Source organism: Elaeis guineensis, chromosome 2, assembly GCF_000442705.2.
Source record: "Elaeis guineensis isolate ETL-2024a chromosome 2, EG11, whole genome shotgun sequence".
In the NCBI taxonomy this organism is placed as follows: Eukaryota; Viridiplantae; Streptophyta; class Magnoliopsida; order Arecales; family Arecaceae; genus Elaeis; species Elaeis guineensis.
Genome location: NC_025994.2, coordinates 1,857,096 through 1,880,218, shown reverse-complemented (window position 1 = coordinate 1,880,218; position 23,123 = coordinate 1,857,096). Strand labels below are relative to the sequence as shown.

General features: G+C 36.3%; 2 protein-coding genes across 7 annotated transcripts; both read right to left on the bottom strand.

The window, feature by feature from the left end:
- Positions 1-2,555: 2,555 nt before the first annotated feature.
- Positions 2,556-3,847, bottom strand: LOC105033207 (nuclear transcription factor Y subunit B-3). Its single transcript, XM_010907896.4, has one exon. It carries the CDS (start codon positions 3,509-3,511, stop codon positions 2,864-2,866), a length of 648 nt encoding a protein of 215 aa, XP_010906198.1. The 5' UTR covers positions 3,512-3,847; the 3' UTR covers positions 2,556-2,863.
- A 5,351-nt stretch (positions 3,848-9,198) lies between these two features.
- On the bottom strand, positions 9,199-22,775 carry LOC105033208 (DEK domain-containing chromatin-associated protein 1). Of its 6 annotated transcripts, XM_010907898.4 has the most exons (13): positions 22,626-22,742; positions 21,938-21,992; positions 21,071-21,780; positions 20,931-20,964; positions 17,745-17,821; positions 13,682-13,741; positions 13,443-13,553; positions 13,242-13,322; positions 12,966-13,055; positions 12,264-12,729; positions 10,156-10,265; positions 9,762-9,792; positions 9,199-9,689 (listed from the first exon to the last, which is right to left on the bottom strand). In XM_010907898.4, exons 3-13 carry the CDS (start codon positions 21,770-21,772, stop codon positions 9,520-9,522), a joined length of 1,932 nt encoding a protein of 643 aa, XP_010906200.2. In that variant the 5' UTR covers positions 21,773-21,780; positions 21,938-21,992; positions 22,626-22,742; the 3' UTR covers positions 9,199-9,519. The 6 variants fall into 6 exon arrangements, with proteins under 6 accessions (XP_010906200.2, XP_010906199.2, XP_010906204.2 ...); XM_010907897.3 differs by lacking the exon at positions 21,938-21,992 and having other exon boundaries at positions 22,626-22,775; XM_010907902.3 differs by lacking the exon at positions 21,938-21,992 and having other exon boundaries at positions 12,264-12,723; positions 22,626-22,775.
- Positions 22,776-23,123: the final 348 nt, after the last annotated feature.

Below are 23,123 nucleotides of genomic sequence, written 5' to 3'. Positions count from 1 at the left end.
TCAAAAAAGAACTCAAATCTTCTAATCAAGGAAGAAAATAAAATATTTCATAAATTTATGAATATAAAGAAAACAAAATTTAGGTTAATTAGTTGGCATCTCATCCAATAGTTTTGTTAGTTTAATTAGTTACATTGGTTCTTATTCATATTTTCCCCATCTTTATCTATATTGCAAGAGCTTCCAAGTAAGAGGGGCCCTAAAATTTCACTAGTACCGCTATAAAGCCGCACCACATAGCACCACACCAAAGAATATTAATAAAAATTATTTAAAAACTTTAATATCTTTAAAGGATGTTTAGTTAGGGGAAATTGAGGTTTAGAATCGAAATAGAAATAGATGACTTCCATTCCAACCGTTCGATTGGCAAGAATCTCATTTCGATTCCGACTCATAGGCGAAATGAAAATAGTCCAATCTATCTAAAATTCAATCTCTACTCTCGTCAAAAAATTTAAATTTTTATTTTGATTCTGATTCCAGACATGAACCAAATATTTTGAGAGATTTAATCATTCCAATACCAAATTTCATTTTCATTCTGATTTTGATCTGTTTGCAAACCGAGCACCCCTTTGGTTTATATCAAAAGAAGGTAAACAGGATATATTTATAGTATCTTTAAGTCCTTCGCATTTCCTAGGACACGGGTGCTTCAAGAATTCGACTCAATTGTTTGCTAAATAAAGATAGGATTTTCCAGCTAATCCCATGCCTAAATAGCAGTTGCATGCTCTTCAAAAAAAGTGACGATATTAAGGCACTGCTCAATTCACCTAATCCTATACCTAAAAGGAGTCCTTTATATCAAAAACCAAAAAGAAGGGTGGGGGTTTCGAGTAAAGCTCTTCGAGCACTTGAGGGTCAAATATCATCGCAAAACCATAGAGCACTTTCTAGCTTTTCAACTTCTTTGCGTGAATCTGAAAACAAAAGGTACTTTTATCTCAAATCATGTTTATAGAGTGGGTTTATATAACATATATAGACTCAATCTTTCGTTTAGATCAAATGATTTTTTTGTAAAAATCTGCCATTTTAAAGCAGAGCTTAAAGACTAATTTCTGAATTAAATTTTAAAGTTGAGTTCTTGACCACATTTTGATGATAGGAAGCAATACAGGAATACAAAACTTGTTGGTGCAAATGTGAAATCTAATCTTCTTTATGAAATTAAAACTTGGTCTAAATTTGAGGTTCTTTTTCCAAACCCAGAATTAGAATGAACTTTGTGGAGGAAAAAAAAAAAAAAAATCTATGACATCCAACTAGTAGCATTTGTTGCAGCAATCCTAGGTTGTGTGATGTTGTGCACATTGAAAGGATAATTCATACATTAAAAATGTTTGGGACCATATTTGTATCAAATCTTTAGCAAATATTTAATGATTCTAAAATCAACGTTAGGATATTTAAATTAAAGATCCATATCTTCAACTATTATCTAAATTTGTATGAATCTGTAGCAATATAATTATATTTTTTGAAGTTCTCTACCCAAAGTATCCTGCGGATGAAAATAGGCAGTGTCCATTATCCTAGCATGGTTAAATATATGGAAGGATATTCAATATAAGAATCTTTTCATTGAACATTGATCTGCACAAACAAAAAAATGCATAGACTAAAAATTCAAAAATGGATCTGATCCTCAGGTCACAGCAAAATAAGTTCTCATCTCATTAAATTCAATAATTTTTGTATCTGCTTGATCCACCACAAGTTAAAGATGGAAAAGGTCCGACTCTGGGATACACAGCGTAAAACACCATTAGTATATGGATCTTCAATTTAAAAAGTCAATCATTGATTCTGAATTAGTAAAGATTTAATTAAAAATTCCAATTTATAAAATTTAAAAATTATTTATTTAAAATTTTAAAAAGTTATTTGAAAAAAATAAGCATTAAATTGTGGACTATCTTTGTGGAGGTTCCAATTTCTTTTCCACTCTGTAGTTGTATGGCCACCTGCATGCATTGGTAAACAAGTATCCTGCTGGCTGTAGACCATGAATCAGGAGGTTCTGTAGACGCAGTTTTAGCTGCCAATAAATGTGTGCTATGCTCTGAAAAGAAGAGAGGAATTCTGGGGGCACATGTGGGTAAGGTCAGTAGGAATGCTTTTTCTTATGATCCAAAAGTGATAGGACAGAGATACCAAATAAACCCCAGAGCCTCTTTTCCAAAGAAAAATAATATGATGCACTTCATGCAAGTCCCCAAGAAGAATACCCAAGTAAGTAAGGCCATGGAAGCAAAAGGTGAGAAACAGAAACCATAATGTAAATAAATAATTCATTCTTTCCTCCAAAGAGGAAAAAAGTCACTCCATCAGATAGAAATGAAATACTGACAATATAAAGCACACATTGGATTTATCATTTTTACAGTTAAAAATGTTCTCCTTCTTATATGCCAAATTTGCCATTGCAAATTTTAAAATAAAAATAAAAATAAAAAGACATTAGAGCTCAACATGTAAATAACAATAATACTAAGTAATAATATGCATCTCTTCTCTCAGAACCCATCTGTCAAGGATACGAGAGATAGAAATCCTAAGATAAGTAAATCCATTTCACATCAATATCTATGATACATATATGACCATTTTTTTAAGCCCTCAATCAGAGAAGCCAGAGGCGGTTTCTTCTTGCCCACCCTTCTCCCATAACCAAAGGCGCGACACTACGATATATACACACATTTCCCACTCCACAACGTTCTATGACTATATATATCATCAAGAAAAGCAAACTCTAACAGCTATACTTGCAATAAAACTCCACTCCACCCATGAGAATTAAGACAAGAATAATAAAATCAACCGACCTTAACTGAGCCAACATATATATCACTCATACCCTCCCTTGCCTTCCAAACCCTGGGGAAGAAGAAGAAGCAGAAGAACCACCACCCATGCTGCTCTTCCCACTCATAGTAGACATGTGATGGTGATAGGATGGCGGCGTCGCATACATCTGCTGCCCCATCATCATCATCATCCCACCAGCGCCACCACCACCTCCACCGAGACCAACCACATTGTTCCCCATGCTCGGAGCGCCGCCGCCGCCGCCTCCCCCACCATCGCCGCCGTCTTTGTGCTGAGGCTGGGAGGAGGCGGAGGCGCCGGCGCTGCACTTGTCGCCCTCCATCTCGCGGAACCGGTGGAGGTAGACCTTGAGAGGGTCGACGTAGTCCTCGAAGCCGAGGGTGGTCATGGCCCAGAGGAGGTCGTCGCCGTTGATGGTCTTGCGCTTCTCGCGCTGGCACTTGTCGGCGGCCTCGCCGGTGATGAAGCTGATGAACTCGGAGACGCACTCCTGCACCGTCTCCTTGGCGTCCTTGGAGATCTTGGCGTTCGCCGGCAGCGCCTTCTTCATGATCCGGCTCACGTTGGCGATCGGCAGGAAGCGGTCCTGCTCCCGCGACGACGAGTACTCCCCCACATTATTATTATGGCTGTTGTTCTGTCCCCCTGATTCGTTATCCGAATCCGGCATCAATATCGATCAGAATCTCCACTCAAATCAAAAATTCCTCAATATAATCGCCAATCGTCGATCTCTCTCTATAGGAGCAGGCACGCTGATTTCCCCCAAAATTAGAAATTAGGTTTTACGGGAATGGAGCAATTTCTTTTAAGGCTCTTCCACTAAAGAATCGAGAACGGAAGAAGTAGTGTTTTTATCAAAGAAGAAGACAAGGATTCAAACGAATTGAAGCAGTGTTTTTATCAAAGAAGAAGACAAGGATTCATGGTTCAGGGAATCCCACAGACTGTGTGCGCGCGCGAGGGGAGAAGTCAGTGGTTGGAGCTGGTTCATATAATTTAATCATTTTTTTTCCCCTACTTTCTTCGTTGGAGAGCGGATGGCCGATTCCGTTGGATCTTGGTCCCAATATCGCATCATCAATGGCGACGCGTGGAGGGATAGCGGCCGTTTGTTTCTCGATAAGCACGTGCCGTGTCGGATCTTCGATGACCTTCGCGACTCGGTATCTAGACCATTGGCGATGCTGGGCCCCACCACATGTGCCATTAGCTTAGTCGTTTGGAACGGTGGGCTTGTTCGCCATATCGCACGATGGAGATCAACGGCCAGCCTGCTCCGCTGAGAAAGAATAAAATAGTGGAGTGGTTGTTTCTTTTCTTTTGTTTTTTCGAGTAAATCACACATTTACCCTTTACATTTCAACATTTGGCAAAGCCATCCCTTCAACTTCAACTGGGGATGTTAGAATTAGCCGCTTATAATTTCTATTTGAGCCAACGTCCATCCCCTTTGTCCATCTCGGTCGCACTAGTCAACATGTGACCATCGTTTGCCCAAGAGTTTATTCTAAAACTATCCTTGTTAGCGGGAGACCTTAGGATGGTAGGGTGGTTGGCACCAACTACTTGGTTCACATTATTGTCTTCCCGAGTAAAATGATGGTGGATAAAAGATCAACCAATATACAGTAATAAAGAAGAAGAGTGAGAGGGAGGCACCGTCATGCATCATACCTCCAATCTAATGTCGCAATTTAAGAATCGTGGCAATCACCGTATGCTTGTAGAAAATTTTTATTACAAACACGCCAGACATCTTATCACGATATCATAAATAAACAGCAAAATCAATTTAAATAATTAATAAATTTTAATTTTAAAATTAAATTAAAATTAGATATCTCACAAAACCAACAACATTCTAAAGTTTTGATCAAACTTAAAAAAAATAGAAATCTAAAATAAAGATATCAAAATTTTATATCTGATCGCTCTACCATAATGAAATACCAGGTTGGGCTAGTTTCTTCAAATCTATAAAAATAGTGACATATCAAATGATGAGCTAAGCAATCCTATAAACAATAGACATATTAAATAAATAAATCAAGTAATAAAATAATTATCAATTTATAGAAAATAAGTATATTAAATTCATCAATTCAAAAATCTAGATCTACATATATAGCATTATCAAAAAATCATGCAAATCAAATCTCTCTCATAATTTAAATTTTGTTCGTAGATTCAAAATTTTCAAAATATATCAAGTTCATTTTATCAGTCGTGAATTATGATCATATTTATACTCTATAGTCAGATCAAAAAATGAGCTCAATAATAATCAAAATGCCATCATATAAATCTTAATAATAGGATATCAAAGTGCAAATATATAATTCCTATTAGCACGACATTGAAGTGCCAATATAGAGCTCTTATTTATAGAATATCGAAACATGATATCGCTGTAAGTCCAAATCTATCTCGAATTGAACCTCTTTTTCTCATTAACATACTTCAACTTCCAAACTAAAAGATTCCTAAGACAATGCAACATCAAAATAAATTAGGCATAGTCCACATTAAAATCAATATATCATATATTTAGTATTTTGGAAAAAGATGTATTCAATAATTAAAAATATAATGCATCAAGTTCATAAATCATGAATAATTCAATATAAAGAAAATTTTATAATTTATCAATAAATTAAGAAAAATAGTTATATTATTTATTTTGTGAATGAAACCAACCAATAGATCTAATTAATTTTCAAAATCTATCTAAAAATCTAACATTCAAAATTATACTTTTATCAAACTTTCAAATTCTGACACCCTTATAAGGTTAGCCAAGTAGGACTGTCCGATATCCGATATAAGTCGGCACGATGATTTCATCTGATCATGATTGGACTAGGGTATAGATGATTCAATAAAAATTAAGGATGATCAAATTTAACGGTTCAAGAAGCACCAAGGTGAAAGCTTGCACACTACTCAACAGCTATGGATTAAGACCCACTTTATCAGAGTCCATCAAAATTTTTGAGAAAGAGATCCTTTTCTAGGATCCAACAAATCCTAGTAGAGTGAGAAATTGTAGAGAAAAAGAGGAAAATGAGAGAAAGAAAGAGGGGGAAGAGAGAAAAGAGGAGAGATAAATGAGACTCTTTTTCTCTCTTCTTTTTTTTCTTTTTCTTTTTCTATTCTCCTTTCCTCCCTTTTCCTTTTCTTGGCTTATTAGCAAAGAAATGGAGCTCATGCTTGTCCCTTTCCAAAATAGAAGCCTTACGGCCAGTAGTGGCTATGGCTGGCAATGGCACTAGCTATGGCAACACAATCAGAGGTCCTACAATCGATGGTAGGCAACGATGATTGACACGGAAAGACAAAAAATCAAAGAAAATGGTTTAAAAATGGAGAAAATCCAAACTGGAATAGGGCCCCTTCTTCCCAACCAAATCTGATGACAATCCGACTAGAATCCAAAATCTAAGAACTATAGAGGATGTAGAGGAGGATTAGCTAAAAAGTTGAGGAGTTATTACCTTATTCCGATAAGTTATGACCAGATTCCAACAGATATAATGATGATCTTCTGAAAGAAGAAGAAGAAAAAAATGATCCAATTATAGAGAAAAAAGATTTTCTTCAACCTTCTCAATTTGAATCTCTCAAAAAAAAATTAGAAAAAAAATAGAAAAATTATAAAAGTAGGTCTTAAGTCCTATTGTCTTTCATCAATTGATTCTCCACCAAAACTGAGGTATATAACTTTTATTTATAATAATAAGATCCGTCCAAGTACAATTTACGTGAGATTCTTCTTCTTATCTTTTAGAAGGATGTCCATTCTTGAACAATTTGGGTCGGATTCTTCTTTCTAGTTCGAATAGGACTAACTCTATAAAAAATATGATTAATATAAGAAATATAAGAAAATACTAATATTTTATAGGAAATAGATCTTAACTTTTACATCAATTTTGTCTTCTGTCATTCAATCCAATACTTCATGAACTGAGAGATAATCTTTGGCTAATATCTTTCTCAAAAATGAAAGTTTTGATTTGATTAGCTTATTTCGACTCCAAAATAATGAAATTTTGATTCGATTTAGGCCCTCAGGCATTTATCCAAAGTTGTAGATCTTGAAAAATATCAAATTTCAAAAAAAAGATGATCTCAATCAAACATTGTATGATCAAGTTATGGTCTTTTGAAATTTGGCATACAATTTTGCTTCCTATTGTAGCAAATCTTTCTCTTAGACCATATCCGACTCTTACTTATAGTGGCCTAAGTAGTCCACATCGAGTCTAATGATCTTTTTGGATACTCATAGTGGCTAAGGTGATCTATATCGAGTTTAATAATTCTCCTCAATATATATAGTGGTCAAAATAATTCACATAGAGTTTACGAAATACTCATTGTAGCAGTAGTCCATATCGAATCCGGAGATCCTTCTAAATACTTGTAGTAGTTAAAGTGGTCTACATCGAGTCTGATGACTCTTTTGAATATTCGTAATAGCCAAAATATTCCACATTGAGTTCGATGATCTATTTGGATCAATGCTCCTCTTGCTTAGGAAATTTAGCTCCTACAAAATTAGAACTGAAGATGGGAAAACGTCTGCTTCCCTGCCTCGCCGCATAGCCACTCAACTTGGCTTGGAGACAGTTTCTGACCTTGACCTTTCTTGTTAGATAGTAGATCCTCATCTCCAAACGTGTGAGATAGCTTCACTATAGGAGTTGTGGGTGTTTTGTTAAAAGCATCGCCAATTGAGACATGACCTTAATGAGTTAAATAATCTTCTCTTCTAATTGTGCAAGACATCCTTCATCTTGTCATACATTTAGATAAAACTAACAGTCATCCTCATCTTTATTTTTTGATGTACTTGAAGAACGTTAGTTCCTCCACCAATTGCTTGTATTGCTCGTGCATCTAAATCATGCCCTATAAAACCTCGGTTGGTGGAACATTTAATTGTTCGACTTGCACCAATCCACCGTTACTCCCCACTTATTAGATTTCGAAGTATCTCATCTTCCAATGGCACCGAAGAAACCACTTGAGGTTGGTCATCATCAAAACTCCTACAGGAATGGGCGTGTTTGACTTTGCAACAAACGAGATGACCACTCCTTGCACACGTGCAAAGCATCTCCACATCCCCCTAAGACATAGGACAGAGATTAGTGGGAGACCCATGATACCAGAGCACTTAGGGCTCACTTACCAGATGAATAGAGTTGAGCCAAAATTAGATGGAAGGCTGAACTACACGCATCATGCAATCGTGCAGGGCACACATGCCCACCACACGATCTATAGGCAGTTTTTCGAGAAGTTGGATGTCTATTAATTCTAAAAAATTTTAATTTTACTATATTTTTTTAAGAATTTTTGATTTTATTAGAAAAATAATTAGCATTCTTCCGATTGGAATAAGATTTGAAACCTTATATTGAAAAGTCGAAGAAAAAAAAACCCTTTATACTACTTATAAATATCTCTACTTGAGCTCCTTCCACAATCATAATTGCTGTGTGTGTACATATACACATGCGCGCGCGGGCGCATACATGCAGATGAAGCCAAGCACATGCAGATGAAGCCAAGCGATACTTCTCAAGCACCAAAGTTCAGATCAAAAGAACTAAAATGGATGTGCCAACCGCTGAAACACAGATATGGTTAACTCTAAAATACCAAGATCAATGTGGTTACAGCAGAGCAGACCATCTTTCATTGTTCAAAAATCAGTCATGACATGGGATCTCAATCCCAATACACAGGTAGCAAAAGATTAAAGATTTCTACGGCAATAATTTTTCATTTTTTCTTCACACAGAATTCCTTACTAAAATAGATATATACAATAAACTGATGGATGAGATTTTTCTGTCCCCAAAAGGATTCTTCAAATATCTCATTTCTAGAAGTCCAAATTCTGAAAAAAATGAATAAACAGTCAGCTCTTCCCAAAAGACACAAATGCAAATAAAAAACATTTCCTTTTCTACCGCCACAGGAAAGACACCACCGGCAAACAACAAAATATTGCACACATTCAGGAAATACATTGTCTAAAGGCGCTGGCTTCGTCCCTCGCAACAATCAAGTTACACGAGCTCAAATATGAAAGCCACCCTTGCAAGAAACGAAGATAGTTTAACTTGAAATCTTGACTGAAGACATCAGATACCAGCATTCTACAATTTACAACTGCAAGATGTAACCGTTTAACAAGCAGAGCGATCTCACAACAGAAGCAGAAGCACGGCGACGAGTCTCCAATCACTAGGGCTTGCAATAAGTCATAAAAAAGGTATTTCCAGGCATCAAACTTCAAAAGTTATAGAAGTGCTGTACCCAAGAGAGAAAAAAGGGCAGTAGAGAATGGAAAAGTTGATGTCATTTTTGATTTGTTTAACTCAAAATCAGCACCAAACAGGTGTAATCAGGTATATGATGTTTGAGTATATAATAATTAAAGCTGCACATACCTAACAATATCTCCAGGTCAGTGAACTTAAGGTTAAGATGATGCCCACAAAACCATGTTATAAATACAGAGCATGACTAGGGAGAGGAAAAGGTCTCGGCAATTGGCATTATAAATAATGCAATAAAATGATGCCAAATCGCCACAGCAGGCAGGCTAACTTCGACAGAAGAACATTACGGAGTAAATGTCAGTGCCATGCGTCACAATCAAGTTTTCACCTCTTTGCCACTAGGTTCTGGATTTTCTTCCTTCTCGGCATCTTCATCTTCATCATCCTCATCTTCTTCTGCTTCATCTGCTAGCTTGGTTAACTCTTCTTGGATCAATTCCTTTATAGCTGGTTTTCTAGGAGTTAGGTCCTTTTTGTAATGGGTTGCTGGGAAAAGCAAACTTTGGTAAGTATTTCAGAAAGGTCCTGATTAAAGAAGGATAATTCAGGAAGACATACCAAGCTGTTTAAGAATGTCAGTGAAAGTGGCCTGAAACAGAACAGCAGAATGTAGTAAATAAAACTGAAGAAATCATTTGCCATACCATCTATGTCGGCATAATATGGTCCAGAGTTGTGCTACAATGAACAAATGAAGGCATAAATGATGCGAAGAAGAAATAGAAACTTGATGATATCTAGGTTACTACCAGGAAGACCAACAGATCCTGAGCATAACCCAACACAGGACGAACATAGCCTGCCTAATATCTGACTCAACTTTCTTTGGATAAACAATTATGTACAACTAAAATGTACTAACAACAATTTCTTCCACACATACACATACTCATAAGCAGCTTCTTAGTATTTAATTTTCCAAATAACAAAGGATATTATCAGAATAACTCACAGTGTTAAAATCCACTTCCTTCAGAATTTCACATATAGTTTTCCTCAGCTCCTCCTCACTTGGATACTCTGCCTCCATTGATTTTCCCTTTCCTCTAGGCAACCTTTTACCTTGATAAAATAACAGATAGGTAGTGCTCAGTCATTCACAAAAAGTGTGGAGAGACGACAAACAAGCATAGAGTTCAATAACAGCAGGGTGGGAGGAAAGATTGACAGCAGGGCGGCGGGAGGGAAAGAACCTTCAACTCATAAACATCTTTTATCTTTGTGATAGAAAACTTAGAAATAGATGGAATGGAGACATGCAACAGACTACAGCCACAATCAGGAGACTGCTCCATGGTTAATATAGCAGTGGTAAAAAGGTCAGAAAAGTTTTGGCATTAAATGATACAAATGGTCTGCAAGAATATAATATTTCATCCCACAATAACACCTATAGACAAAGCAGTAACAGTCTAAATCAATTGTTTTACAATAGATTTACTTTTTCTATCAAATCGGTGGGTTCTAGATGAGTGTTGATGACATCTTAAAAACCAAGCAAGCTTAGCTACTACAACCTCTAGGCCACTAGCAAAATATTTTGATAAGGTCAGAAGCCATCAGGCCAAGCAAAATCAATGTAATTGTGTATTAAGAGCTTCCCTTCTTGCCTTTCTATTCAGCTTTCTATGTATCCTATACTTACTAGCTCTTAAATCTTAATTCCAGTGACCAGAAAGAGTTCTTGATTTTCATGTGTAAATATATTCTTCAAATAATGTTTAATGCAACAAACCCTTGAGATAACATTAAACTAGAATAATATAGCCACACCATCAGAACCAAGGTTTATGTCCATTTATGTCCCGACGGGATAGGGTACATCTCAGCCATCCCATTCCGTTCCTATGAGAAATAGGACCGGGATGGATTTGGGACTCTGAAACCCATCTACGCACATGGAGAGGAGAAGAAAGAGGAAAAGAAGGAAAGATGAAGAAAAAGAAAAGGTGAAAAGAAAGAAGAAAAATAAGAAAAAAGAAAAGAAGGGAGAAGAAAAAGAAAAAAAAAGAAAGGAAAAAAAAAGGTAGAAGAAAAGAAAGAAAAGAAAAAAAGAAAGAAAAAAAAGAGAGACAGAAGATATATATTGTGATGCATGACCAAGACTGCAGCTAAGACAGGATAGGACAGCGAAGCGCCCCATTCCATGAAGAAACCATGACATCTTCATCCCGCAAAATTTAAAACCTTGCTCAGAACATGTCCATTGAACAGTAAAAATTGTAAGAATTATCAATTAGGCTGTCTCCCTAATTTCTACATGCCAACTAATCCAAAGAGAACTTCATGCATGTGCATGTGCACACGCATGCGCATTCACACAAATACACAAATAGATGGGATGGGTTACACTCTTCTCCAGAGGAGAGCCATCCATTCCCAAGTCCAAAATCAACAACCCGGCACCGAAATCGAAGATCTACAGCATTAATCATGATCTATAACACTAAACATACCTAGAACCAAAAATCACATGTATTGATGGTTTCTAACTTATGCATCAACTCGACACAAAAACAGATGGTGTCCATTGTGCTAGTGCGCCAAAATACATGATAAAATGTGTAAAATCCACCTTATTGACCATTATCTACATATGTTAAAAATGCAAGGATGGAAAATCAATATATTTTAATGCTTAGATCATAGCAGTTTTATATGATTTTAACTGTACATTTCTCTATCCACTTGATACATAGATTAAAGACATTAGAAACATGTGATTTTTGGTCTCTCGGCATTCTCATATATGTATGTATAGATGCACACATGCATGTAGCCATAACAAGATCAACATTAAGAGATACTTTGGATCATGGTTTGCTATACAACCTTGTACCGCCTGATATGGGACATACTGTACCATACTAGTACCATACTGGTACGATGTCTCATATCTTACCAACACTCAGTATGCTATCTCGTACTATATTGAACCACGTATCAACACTGTAATAGAATGATACCAATATAGAATCCGCTACCAAGACGACAAACCTTACTTTGGATTCTACCCTCCTATATCTACATATTGGCAAAGTTTATAGATCAGAGGCATACCAGTAGCTTTCTCCTTCTTATCTGATTTAAGAGTTGATTTTTTCCTAGCTGCATCAACATTTCTCTTTTTCCTGGAAAAAACCTTTGCACCTACATCCTTATCGTTTTCTGCCTTGGGACGTTCCAAGGCACGTTTGGAAGACGATACTTTAGTAGGGCTCTTGGTGGTTGTTGGGAAAGAGGATTTTCTAGAGCTCTTCTCCACCTTTGACTTTTCTTTACCAACAGAACCTCGTTGTTTTGAAGATCTCTTCTTATCCTCTTTGCTTTTTCCTGAGTCTTCATTATCATCTTCATCTTCATCAGCAGCTTCTTCAGATTCACTTTCTTTCACCTCAAATTCAGACTGTTTGAGTGCTTCATCCTCATCAGAAATACCATTCTCATTCTCCTTTTCAACTTCTTCTTCATTTTCTTGTACAATCTTCCCTTTGCTATTTGGGCTATCTTCTCTTTTGGTCTGTTTCTGCAAACAAACATCAGCATTCAGGACTATCCTGACAAGGATAACTCTTAATGTAATTGAACAATGCAAATGCCCATAGCACAGATAGTGGGAAATGACTAAAACAAATAAGACAAAAGATGTGGCTTTGCTGCAAATAAAGTTAAAATAATATAAATCAAGTATGATCCAAGAACAGAATATCATTCAGAAATAGTAACATAAGTCACTTCTATGTGTGTTGTTCTACAACAAACCTTCCTAGACTGCTTAGTGGGTGCTTCTGCCACACCTTTAGAAGCACTTCCTTTAGTCACCCTCTTACGCTTTCGAGATTTCATAGACTGCTGAAAAAAGGGAACAAAAGAAACAGTTAAATTCAACCCATAAAATACCTATTGTAAATGAAAAACTTACCACAGTTAAAGATTCACATTATCTAAAATTGCTATGTCCCATCTAAATGAACATCTAATACCGGTACCAAGCACCACAAAAGAAGAACATAGCACGTTTTAGCAGCAAAGGCAAACCTGCTGCTTGTCAGCAAGTATCACATCAGTAGTAGCATGAGGTGCAACCATAAAATCCAATAACTTTGCTACAAGGTCTTCCTGTAGGAACATTGAAAGTATGAATGTGAATCAGTCTGATCAGCAATAAGTACCACAAGCAAAACTCAGCTTTTACTTGAATAATCATACATGAAGACCTTGGAAAAACAGACCACCAACCTTTCTCATGGTTGTTCTTGAAACAGGTATATCAAATAAATCACATAGATCCAATAATGTATCCTTTACATATTTGTCAAGTTTCTCCTTCATTTTAGCTCTCTGTTTTTCCTGTAAGAAAGGTTATTCAAGAAGGAAATCAAAATTTTAGAACAATATCTTAAAGGTTTAGAAAACAAGTAAATATGATTATACAGGAATCAAAAAGAGTACATCTCAAATATGAAATGACTGCTTACATCGCTCTCGTGCCAGACAAATCCAGAAAATTGGAGAATATGACTTCTAAAATTTACAGCCTGCAATCAGAAATGCAACCATAATCCTTCACGAAAGAGAAGGCAGAAAAGAACAAATAAATTATTAAAACCAAAAGAAGATCAGATAAAACTTCTGCCTTAATAATAATTATTTAGATAAGTAACCTCATCAATTGGAGTTATTTACAGTATGTGCATAGTGATGAGACCCTGACCTTACTATTTTCTAGGAAAAACAAGTTTAAGTAAATAAAGGAAACAAAAAAAAAGAGGAAAATATGAGGGAAAGAACAAAGAGCAAAAACTAAGTGGAATTTCTCTCTTAAAGAAAAATAACTTGATTTCATTATCAACTGAAATAACACAAATTCATCTCAGCACAAAAAATTAGGAGTGCATCTTAACAAGCGCAATGATCACATCAGCCAAAGAGGCTGCTGTCACGATAACGAAGGCAAATATCATTTGCAGCTCAGCTCAACTCAACTAAGCCTTGATCCCAAACAAGTATAAATGTTCCGAAAACCTAGCTAGGGCATATACTAAACCTTAAAACTTTCATGCTCATATGGTCAAATTAGTTCATAGAGCTTATCTCAACCCTTGAGTTGAGATAGTTCAAATGCATCAATCAATTTGAGATTGTTCATCTCACAACATTCAGTCTAGTAATGATTTGGCACTTCAATGTTTCATCTTCCTCGAGTTAATAAGTCAAATCTTTCCACTTGCAAGAATATTTTCACCTGAAGGCTTGTAAAATCTTCAACATCAAGAGTCTAACCTTCCCTTACCAAACTAATACAAAATAAACAGGTATAAAAAGTGACCCTCATTATGAATCTAGCCTTCCGCTCTAACATTCATATTTTTGCTCATGCAGGAAAGATAGGGACATCACTATGATGATGAAGAATGTAATGGGGAAACACACATGAAAATGTTGTTGAGAACCATCACAAATGCATGAAAATGATCATCTATCTTCTCTTATAATAATACTATCCTTCACACCAAAAGATGAAGCATATGAGAAATGGCTGTAAGAAACCAAGTTGCATATCTCTAGAGTTGTCACCCTCTATAAAAGTGTCAAGACACTAATAAGATGCTGAACCTAAGCAAAAGTTCTATTACATAAGAAAGATAAAGCAAAATGAATCTTTCTATCAAGACTGTAAATAGCAAATGACAATGAATACATTATCCATAAATGTATAGAAACAAATGGGTTTAGGAGAAAAGAAAAGTTACATTAATAGCTAATTTGAGCGCATTGCAATCCCATGAGAGATTGGATTCTGGTACTAGAATGAGGAATAAACAAGTGGAGCTCACAAAAGGATTTAGTTGAATTAACCAAGAAGAACTTGTACAGAAAATTTAATAATTTTACAAAATGTAGAAATGTAGCTATTCGGTTAAAACCTTCAGTGAAAAATTATGATTCAGAGTAATGGATAGTTAACGCAAAGGAGATTAGTTCTAAACGGTGGTGGCAATGGAAGCTGCCTGATGAAGCAGCTGTGAGAACAAGAACGAGATTTCAATAGATAGGCCTGGAATTGACTGAGACATGTTGGGTTAAGGCCAAGCCACAACTCACAATCAAATTCCAACATGCTAGGCTAAGCATAAAACAGTGGACCTCAGAACTAATTTCCACATCCTGCCTAATCACCCATCCCATCCCATCAATTTCCTAGGTGGGTCAATTCCCATTCCACCAAAAGGAGGGATAGGGCCAGGGGCATTGATGGTGGTGAGGATGTTGAAAACACTGATGATGAGGGAGGGCAGGGACAAATGGAAATCCTGGTGGCAAGGGTGACAAATAACATTGTAGGAGACCAAGACACAGAGGCTGGCAACAAAAGGAGAGTGCAAGTGTGAGTGTGTGTTGAATTAACTTCAGTTAGGATCCAGTAAAATTCAAAACAGACAGTCTCTTCCAAAACAAAAGAAAAAGGTGCCGTTTTCTGTAAATTTGATAATCTAACAGATTTCTCTGCAAATACCCTATATTATTACATGTGCACCCTTTACTTAATTATAAACAATATCTGCTTTAGTTTACTATCAAGGAAATGTAAGCTAATATGTATACATCAACTGAAACAAATGTGCATAACCATCTGAGAATGGGACGTAATGGTCCAAGACATGGAGTGTTTATGCGGGAAAAAAACATGACCTTTCTCTAAATATGGAAACATTGTGTCCTTATTCTGCAAATCCCCTAATATATAATATAGCATATATTTCAGGTCCAGCTTGGATGCCTTAAGTAAGCTGAGGCCCAGCCTAGCTCAGTAGGCTGCAAATGTATGTCCAGGGCACCAATCGACCAAGCTAGATCCAGCAAACCACGTGAGTTGGGCAGCCCATTGCCCAAGTGTACAAGGAGGTGCAATATCTAAGATAAAATATTTCAGCCAAGATTTTAAATTCCATGGGACAAAGATGTCCCGGTTTGTCCATGGCACATGGTGCCCCGCTGTCCCATTCCATCCCATCCCGACAGAAGTCCCAATTATGCATCTTGATAGACATCCTCTGTCTCTCCCACTTTCTTCTTTCCTTTTTTTGCCCTTTTTCCTTTCTTTCCTTCTTTTTTCTTTATTTTTCTTCTACCTTCCTTTCTTTTTTCTTTATTTTTCTTCTCCCTCCCTTTCTTTTTCTTGGTTTTCTTTTTCTTTCTTTTCACTTTTCCTCTTCTTCATCTTTCCTTCCTTTCCTTATTTCCTCTTTCTTCATCTCTCCATGTGTGTGGATGGGTTTCGGAGTCCCAAACCCATCCAGTTCCGTTTTTTCATAAGAATGGAATGGGATGGCTAAGATGTCCCCCATCCCACTGGGACATAAATCTTGATTCCAACTATTTAGGATTACCATGAATATTTAGACGAATGTAGAGATTAGGGGAAAACTATATTACAAAGATGTGGAATGTGTCACCAAAAAAGAGAATCTTGATTTTCACCTGCAATATAATTTGCACAGCCCACAATGGACCATTTTTCAAGGCATCAAAATAAACCTAAAACAATCACTCAATACAATGTGTGTTTTCCTAAATGTAACTTAACCCCCTGAAAAAAACAGAATAATCACTCATAGAATCTGATCACATAAGCAAATGAAGAAATGGATATAATACACATGGGGCAAAAAGTAAGGCTTTGCACCAACCGCCAAATTCAAAATCAATGGTCAAAAAATGGAAATGTGAGCCATCAGATATGATTTAGAAGGCCTAAAATATCCATATACAAAAAACAATATGAAATGGAGACCTTGAGTCTATAAGCCAAGTCACCCAAAATATATAATTGTAATGGAATGTTATAGTGCACTGATTGCAGGGTGACTTGACGCACAATCTAGGAGTCTAGAAAACAGAGAATGTTTGGTATATAAATATTTTAGGCCATCGAGATCACATTCCATGGCTCACTGTATCTTTTGACCACCAACATTGAACTTGGTAGTGGGTGTAAAATTCTTTCATTTAAAAACATCTGCACTTAAAAATATAACCTCGGACTTCTAACTGGAAAATAAATTGCAGTTGATCAGTTATTTTCTAGCATTTACACTAAAGAAAAAAAAAAAAAAAAGGAAACAGAACATAATATAGATGATATTCTAACCAACAAGAAACCTTTTCTAGTTGTATGAAACTATTGGTCCTACAACACATACAAATGTGATCAACTTTGAAGAAGTACATGAAAGAAATTAAAAAGATAGTAATAGACATCAATTTAAACACCAATGTCAAAAAACCAAGGCAGCATCTGAAGACAAATTACTTCAGATAGATAGTAGATTCTTCACCTCAATGTCAAGATTACCATGAATGCACACTTAATCAGCTTAAGCAACTGTCAGCTCCAGAGCAACTACAAAAACACCAATACATATGCATGCCAGCAGCAGCAGCAGAAAACAATAAAAGCAAATGTATAATAACCAACAAGGATCTTAAAAACCCATATGTAACATTAAAGAAGCAATCAAATGTAATATCTTTGACTACCTTTCCTTTCCTTCCAAAAAGAGTCTGATGAAGCAATTTAAGATCTGCAGGCTTCTTTCTTGCCAATTTGTGAGCCACTGAGAACAAGAGTTAGGACATAAGTCATAAAAGAATTTTTTACCAAATACAGACTTAAAGATACAAGATACAAGATTAACTAATAAAAAACAGGAAGTATGAAAAGCACATCAAAAATTAGTAAACTGCCACAAATCAAGAAGGCATACTAATATTAGAAATCCACATAGTAGATCTCAACTTTGCATTAACAGTCAGCATTCAATGCATAAAGAGAAGATTACTCCTTTATGATTCTAAAAGGTATTTTGGACAGCACGCAGAGTTCAGATAAGGACTTTCATCTTGTAAGTATCGATATCAGTTATTTATTATCCTACAGCGAAGGTTCAAAATACCAAGGATTGATACCATATCAACAGAGGGTGGATAAGGCACGCACCATATCAGAGATCGTGCCAACAAATTATACTTATTGGTATGCATGAATACACCGGAAATACCCTTTGTACAGCCTTTCTTGGCTGCAAAATTTTGGTAATAGAATTATTTTTCAGTCATGTTTTCTTATCTAAAAGCTCAATATTTTCAAGAAATAAGATAGGACCATCAGTCAAATTTCCTCGTCAAGGTTTTCTGTGTGCTAAGTCATAAACATGCATAAATACTTCATAGTATCACATAATTTGAATTATAAAATACATTTAAAAGATATATATTATATATGCAATCAAAATGCAAGTAAAAAAAGAAATAATAAATTTATAATATCATTTAACAATAATAGCTCATGCAACCCAAGATCATCCAAATAATCATTACTATGTCAATGATCACATACTAGACACTGGTTTACTTATCCATATATTCTTATCAATTATTTAATTTTTCAAATCTTTTATAGCATGACCATACCGAACCAGTAACGTACCAATAATATGCCCACACCTAGATTGCAGACCTTGATCTGAAATAAGATCTTGGCGCAACAACTTGAGATCTGGCCCTTCCATAAACACACACATGCCTAAAAGCCATGCATCAACATATACAACATCTATTTCCTCCATAGAAACAGAAGCATGCTTTCATTTATGTATCCAATTATTCGCATGACTTAATAAAATGTGCAGCAATGCACTAAAGTGGTGATTGGTTGCAAAATAAGTGGGTGAAAGAATATCCCTTGCACTACTAAAAGAATAGGCCTATTCCATGGAATAGGTATGTTTCATTATTTGGCCAAGGAATACGTGCAAGGAGTAGGTGGCTTGGAATAAGCTACATTTTACGCACATTGAACTTCTTAACTTTTTGGATTTTATAGCAAAACCCAAATTTCCTTAACTTTTTTGGGTGTTTTCAAAGTGAATAAGCGCAAAATAGTAATTCAAGGGACTAGGGACAAGCCTATTCCACGGTATATGTCTATTCAGCATTTTGTTGGAATAGACTCATACCATGTCCAAGGTATAAGCCCCGATGTTGTGGTGTTTGGCAAGAATATGATAGCATATTCCCCCACCTAAGGGTATATCCCTCAACTTATTTTACAACCAACACCCAAATAAACAATTATGGCAAACATGTGTCATGCATAACAGAATACCAATTATGCATTCCTAGGACGATATCTCCCCACTTATGTTGCAACCAAACAACACATAAATAAACATCTATGACTAGCATACATGATGCATAAAGGAATTCCAACTATGCATTCCACCAAAGAAACATAAAAGCATACATATAATCAAGGTTCGCCATCTCAGTACCGGACCCCATACCGGTACCATCCCATAACAGTGTCAATACGTGGTTCGATATGGTATACCATACTGGTAAGGGGCAGTATGCCAAACCTTGCATATAATTCATTTTACCAATATATAGAGCCAAAAATCCATACATGTACATGTATACATATATATACACATAATACCCTCTCAAACTCCATTCTTTAATTTGCAAAAAATAACTTATGAACTAATCTAGTTAGTAGCAATTCATGAACATCAAAAATGGTCTCTGATTCAAAATAATAATAATAATAATAATAACAAATATCACCTTGAGAACAAAAAAGATAGGCATGATCTAATTTTGTTAACAAACATGCCAAATACTAGCCCTAGAATATAATCACGCGCTCCATAATAAATTATGGTTACTATGATCCAAATCAAGCACATCATTGTAAACAAGGATAGATGTGAAAAGAAGATAATGACCGATATGCTTTAATTGTACCCACCATAATATTACCATAAATATAAAGGATTCTATTACTTGTGCAAGCATGGGAACACCAAACAGCTTTATACCAAAAATAGGTCATTTAAATGTCTATGGGCTTGCTTTGTCTCACTTTAACCCCATCACAAACCAGCACACTTTTGGAGAAGGCAAAAACTTAAAGCAGAGATGACCTTGGCATAACCAAAGTTGAGTAAAGATGTCCAAGCATATACAAAAGGCATCACAATTTGCAAGAAAGTAGGGACTAGAACTGAATGACCAACTTAAGTGTCAAAAGGGTAAAGAACTATGATACTACAAGTACTTATGGAGCCCTGCTGATCCATAGGGAACAGGATGCATGTTAGTGTTACAATGTGACAAGGATGAGAATACATAATATAAACTTGAAGCAAGTTACTAAAACCATATTTGAAATACATCAGTTTGAAAGAGAAGGTAGACCCCAATAGGAATAAATGATAAATAAAGATTCATGAGGCAACTCCCAATTAGTTTGTACAAAGACTGGTTAGCAACAATTCAACAACTATTCTAAATAAGGGTTCATCAACTCATCCTCATTTAATTTGTATGAGGCATGATGGCTATGACTAAACAAATCAAAACTAACAAAAGAAGTATCATATTGTGATTGGATGGACTTAAAACCAAACCACAATCTCAAAACATAAGAAAGTAAAATCAATCAAGAAAAAGGACAGCATGAGTAACTCCACGAACTTGGATAATTAGCACGAAAATTACATAGAGAGGAAAACAAGAAGCGCTACTGGATAAGAGATTTATGTCCATAGCTTGGAATTCACGAAGAGGAATTTCCAAACAAGACAGCATAATTCATGGTAATGCATCATAAAGTGCACGTAGTAAGCCATCATCAATATTTGCAACAGTTCAAAACCTTACCATTTGGTATATCTTTTAGTGGAGTGCCACGACCCTACAAAAGAAATATTGAACAGAAAAGTGATTATTTCACTAACAACAATAAAGACGATGGAACCCACTAAAAAATATGAGGAAAAATTGAGCATGAAAGTCTGAACCTTTTCAACTAGGAATTCCTTATTTGGCTCTTTCTCAATAACTTCAACTAGCCTTTCCACAGTTTTTCTCTCACGCACAGGGCGATCAATAGAAGATGGTGTAGGAGTCCTAGACAATTCCTTTAACTTTGTACCTCTTTCTTTCTTCTCCTTCGCTTCCCTTTTAGTGCTGATCTTCTGAATGCTTTCCCTTTTACTCTTTAAACCTTCCACCTTATTGTAATCAACCTTCTTCTCCATATTCTCATTATCTTCTTTCACATCATCTGCTTCCTTCACCTTTAAATCCGCTCCTCCCTCTTCTTCTCCAACTTCTTTCACCCCGTCTACCCCGTCTCTTGCATCCTCCACATTCACCATTTTCACATCCTCGGTTTCTACTGTTTTCCGATCCTCAGCATCTACCATTTTCACATCTTCAGCTTCTCCCGTATTCACATCCTCAGTTTTCTTTTCGTCTTTTCCTTCTTCTTCATCTTCTACTTTTTTCATGCCATTTTCTTCGCTTTCCTTCTTTCCTTCCAAATCTTTCCTAGCCTCACCATCCTTATTCTGGTCTCCATCCTTGTTTTCATCTCCATTATTCTTTTCCTCACTGTTCTTTTCAGCAACAGCCTGCATACCCATATCCTCAGGCAGGGGGCCAGAACCATTGGCCATCTTAGCTGCTTCCACTTCAGATGCTGGCTCTGGTCCAGACATCCTGATTGCTGCCAAAGTTATAACGTCAACAGAGTAATTATCAGATCGGAGCTTCTAACTTATCAAGATTCTGATAACATAATGACTGAAATCATGCACAAGAGAAACTCATTAATGAACATAAACTGGAAAAAAAAAAAAAATCCACAATAACAACGAATATACCTTTTATAACACAAAATATGGGATCATCGATTGCAGAAGTTCATTAGCTATCAAACTGAAGCACAGTCCGAATAGAAAAATAACTATTAAAATATATGGGACATCGTATTGGAGAAAGAAGGTATGTACAAGCAAATTGAATAACAAATCAACATGTTCAGGGAATGACAAATAGAATCACAAAGACCAAGGATGCGAAAAGGTAGGCTAACAAACCCTTATCAAAAAAAAATTGCATATTTTTTCAAGAAAGCAACTTTTATTAATCTAAAGACCAGGGAAACAGCATAGAAACCTTAAAACATGAAACAACGATAAAAGACATGTCCAAGGTTAGTGCAGGAACAAACGCACGGTTGAGTAAAGAGCATAAAGTTTAGCCCTTGAGACCGGAAAAACGGAGGAGGAAAGCTGCTGGACCGCCGGCAATCTGGCCCCCAGCACAAATGTTAAGAAATGTTTCAGATTAGAAAACCTACCCTAATCTTATAGAATCAGCGAAAAACTTTTAAAAGAATCCCTTAAAACATCAAATAACGTGATAAAAGCAGGAAAGCATCACCTTCGTGCCGAATTTTCGAAACCCTAGCTCGATAGAATGAGCTTTTCCCATGCAATCACCTCAAAAAACCAGAAAATTCTAAGAAATGCTCTATATCTCATTACAACGGAGTGAGTAGACACTTACAGAAGATTTCAGAGCAGTCGAATAGAAGATAATTGGCAGTAGATCTTCTCACCCCTCTCGCTCAAGAGAGCGAGAAAGCGAACGAAAGAGAACTTAATTTTTCCCTCCTCAGAGCACCCTCACACTTCTTCTCCGCCTTATTTATATTCCGGATTCCAAGCGGAAATCCATTAGGGTTTTATTGACGTGTCCGGTCTAAGCTTCACCGTCAAGCTGAGAGACGCACCACGTCCGATGCCTCGCTTCAAAATCTGAGCGAGTTTATGTAGGGTCTCATTTTGGGTGTCTTTGGTCATGCATTTTTTCTTTTCTTTTCTGATAAAAGAACTGCTTCCCGACCATACGGTTGGGATCTGCTGGTTGCTGATTGCTAAAAGTTTGTTGGTTCCTTGTGGTCACGCCACGTGCAATACTTTTAGGATGGCCACGAGGCGGTTCGGACAGTCTTGCCCACTTGCAACCGTTTGATTCTAACATCGTTGTGGTGGGGCAAGCTGT

What these genes read in the sequence shown, in the direction of transcription:
- LOC105033207 (XM_010907896.4), bottom strand. Translation starts at nt 3,511, where the DNA reads ATGCCGGATTCGGATAACGAATCAGGGGGACAGAACAACAGCCATAAT.
- LOC105033208 (XM_010907897.3), bottom strand. Translation starts at nt 21,772, where the DNA reads ATGTCTGGACCAGAGCCAGCATCTGAAGTGGAAGCAGCTAAGATGGCC. An exon ending in TAAGAAGGAGAAAGCTACTG is followed by an intron (nt 10,266 to 12,263) that starts GTATGCCTCTGA and finishes TATTTTATCAAG; the next exon opens with GTAAAAGGTTGCCTAGAGGA. An exon ending in AGGAAGTGGATTTTAACACT is followed by an intron (nt 9,793 to 10,155) that starts GTGAGTTATTCT and finishes GTTCTGTTTCAG; the next exon opens with GCCACTTTCACTGACATTCT.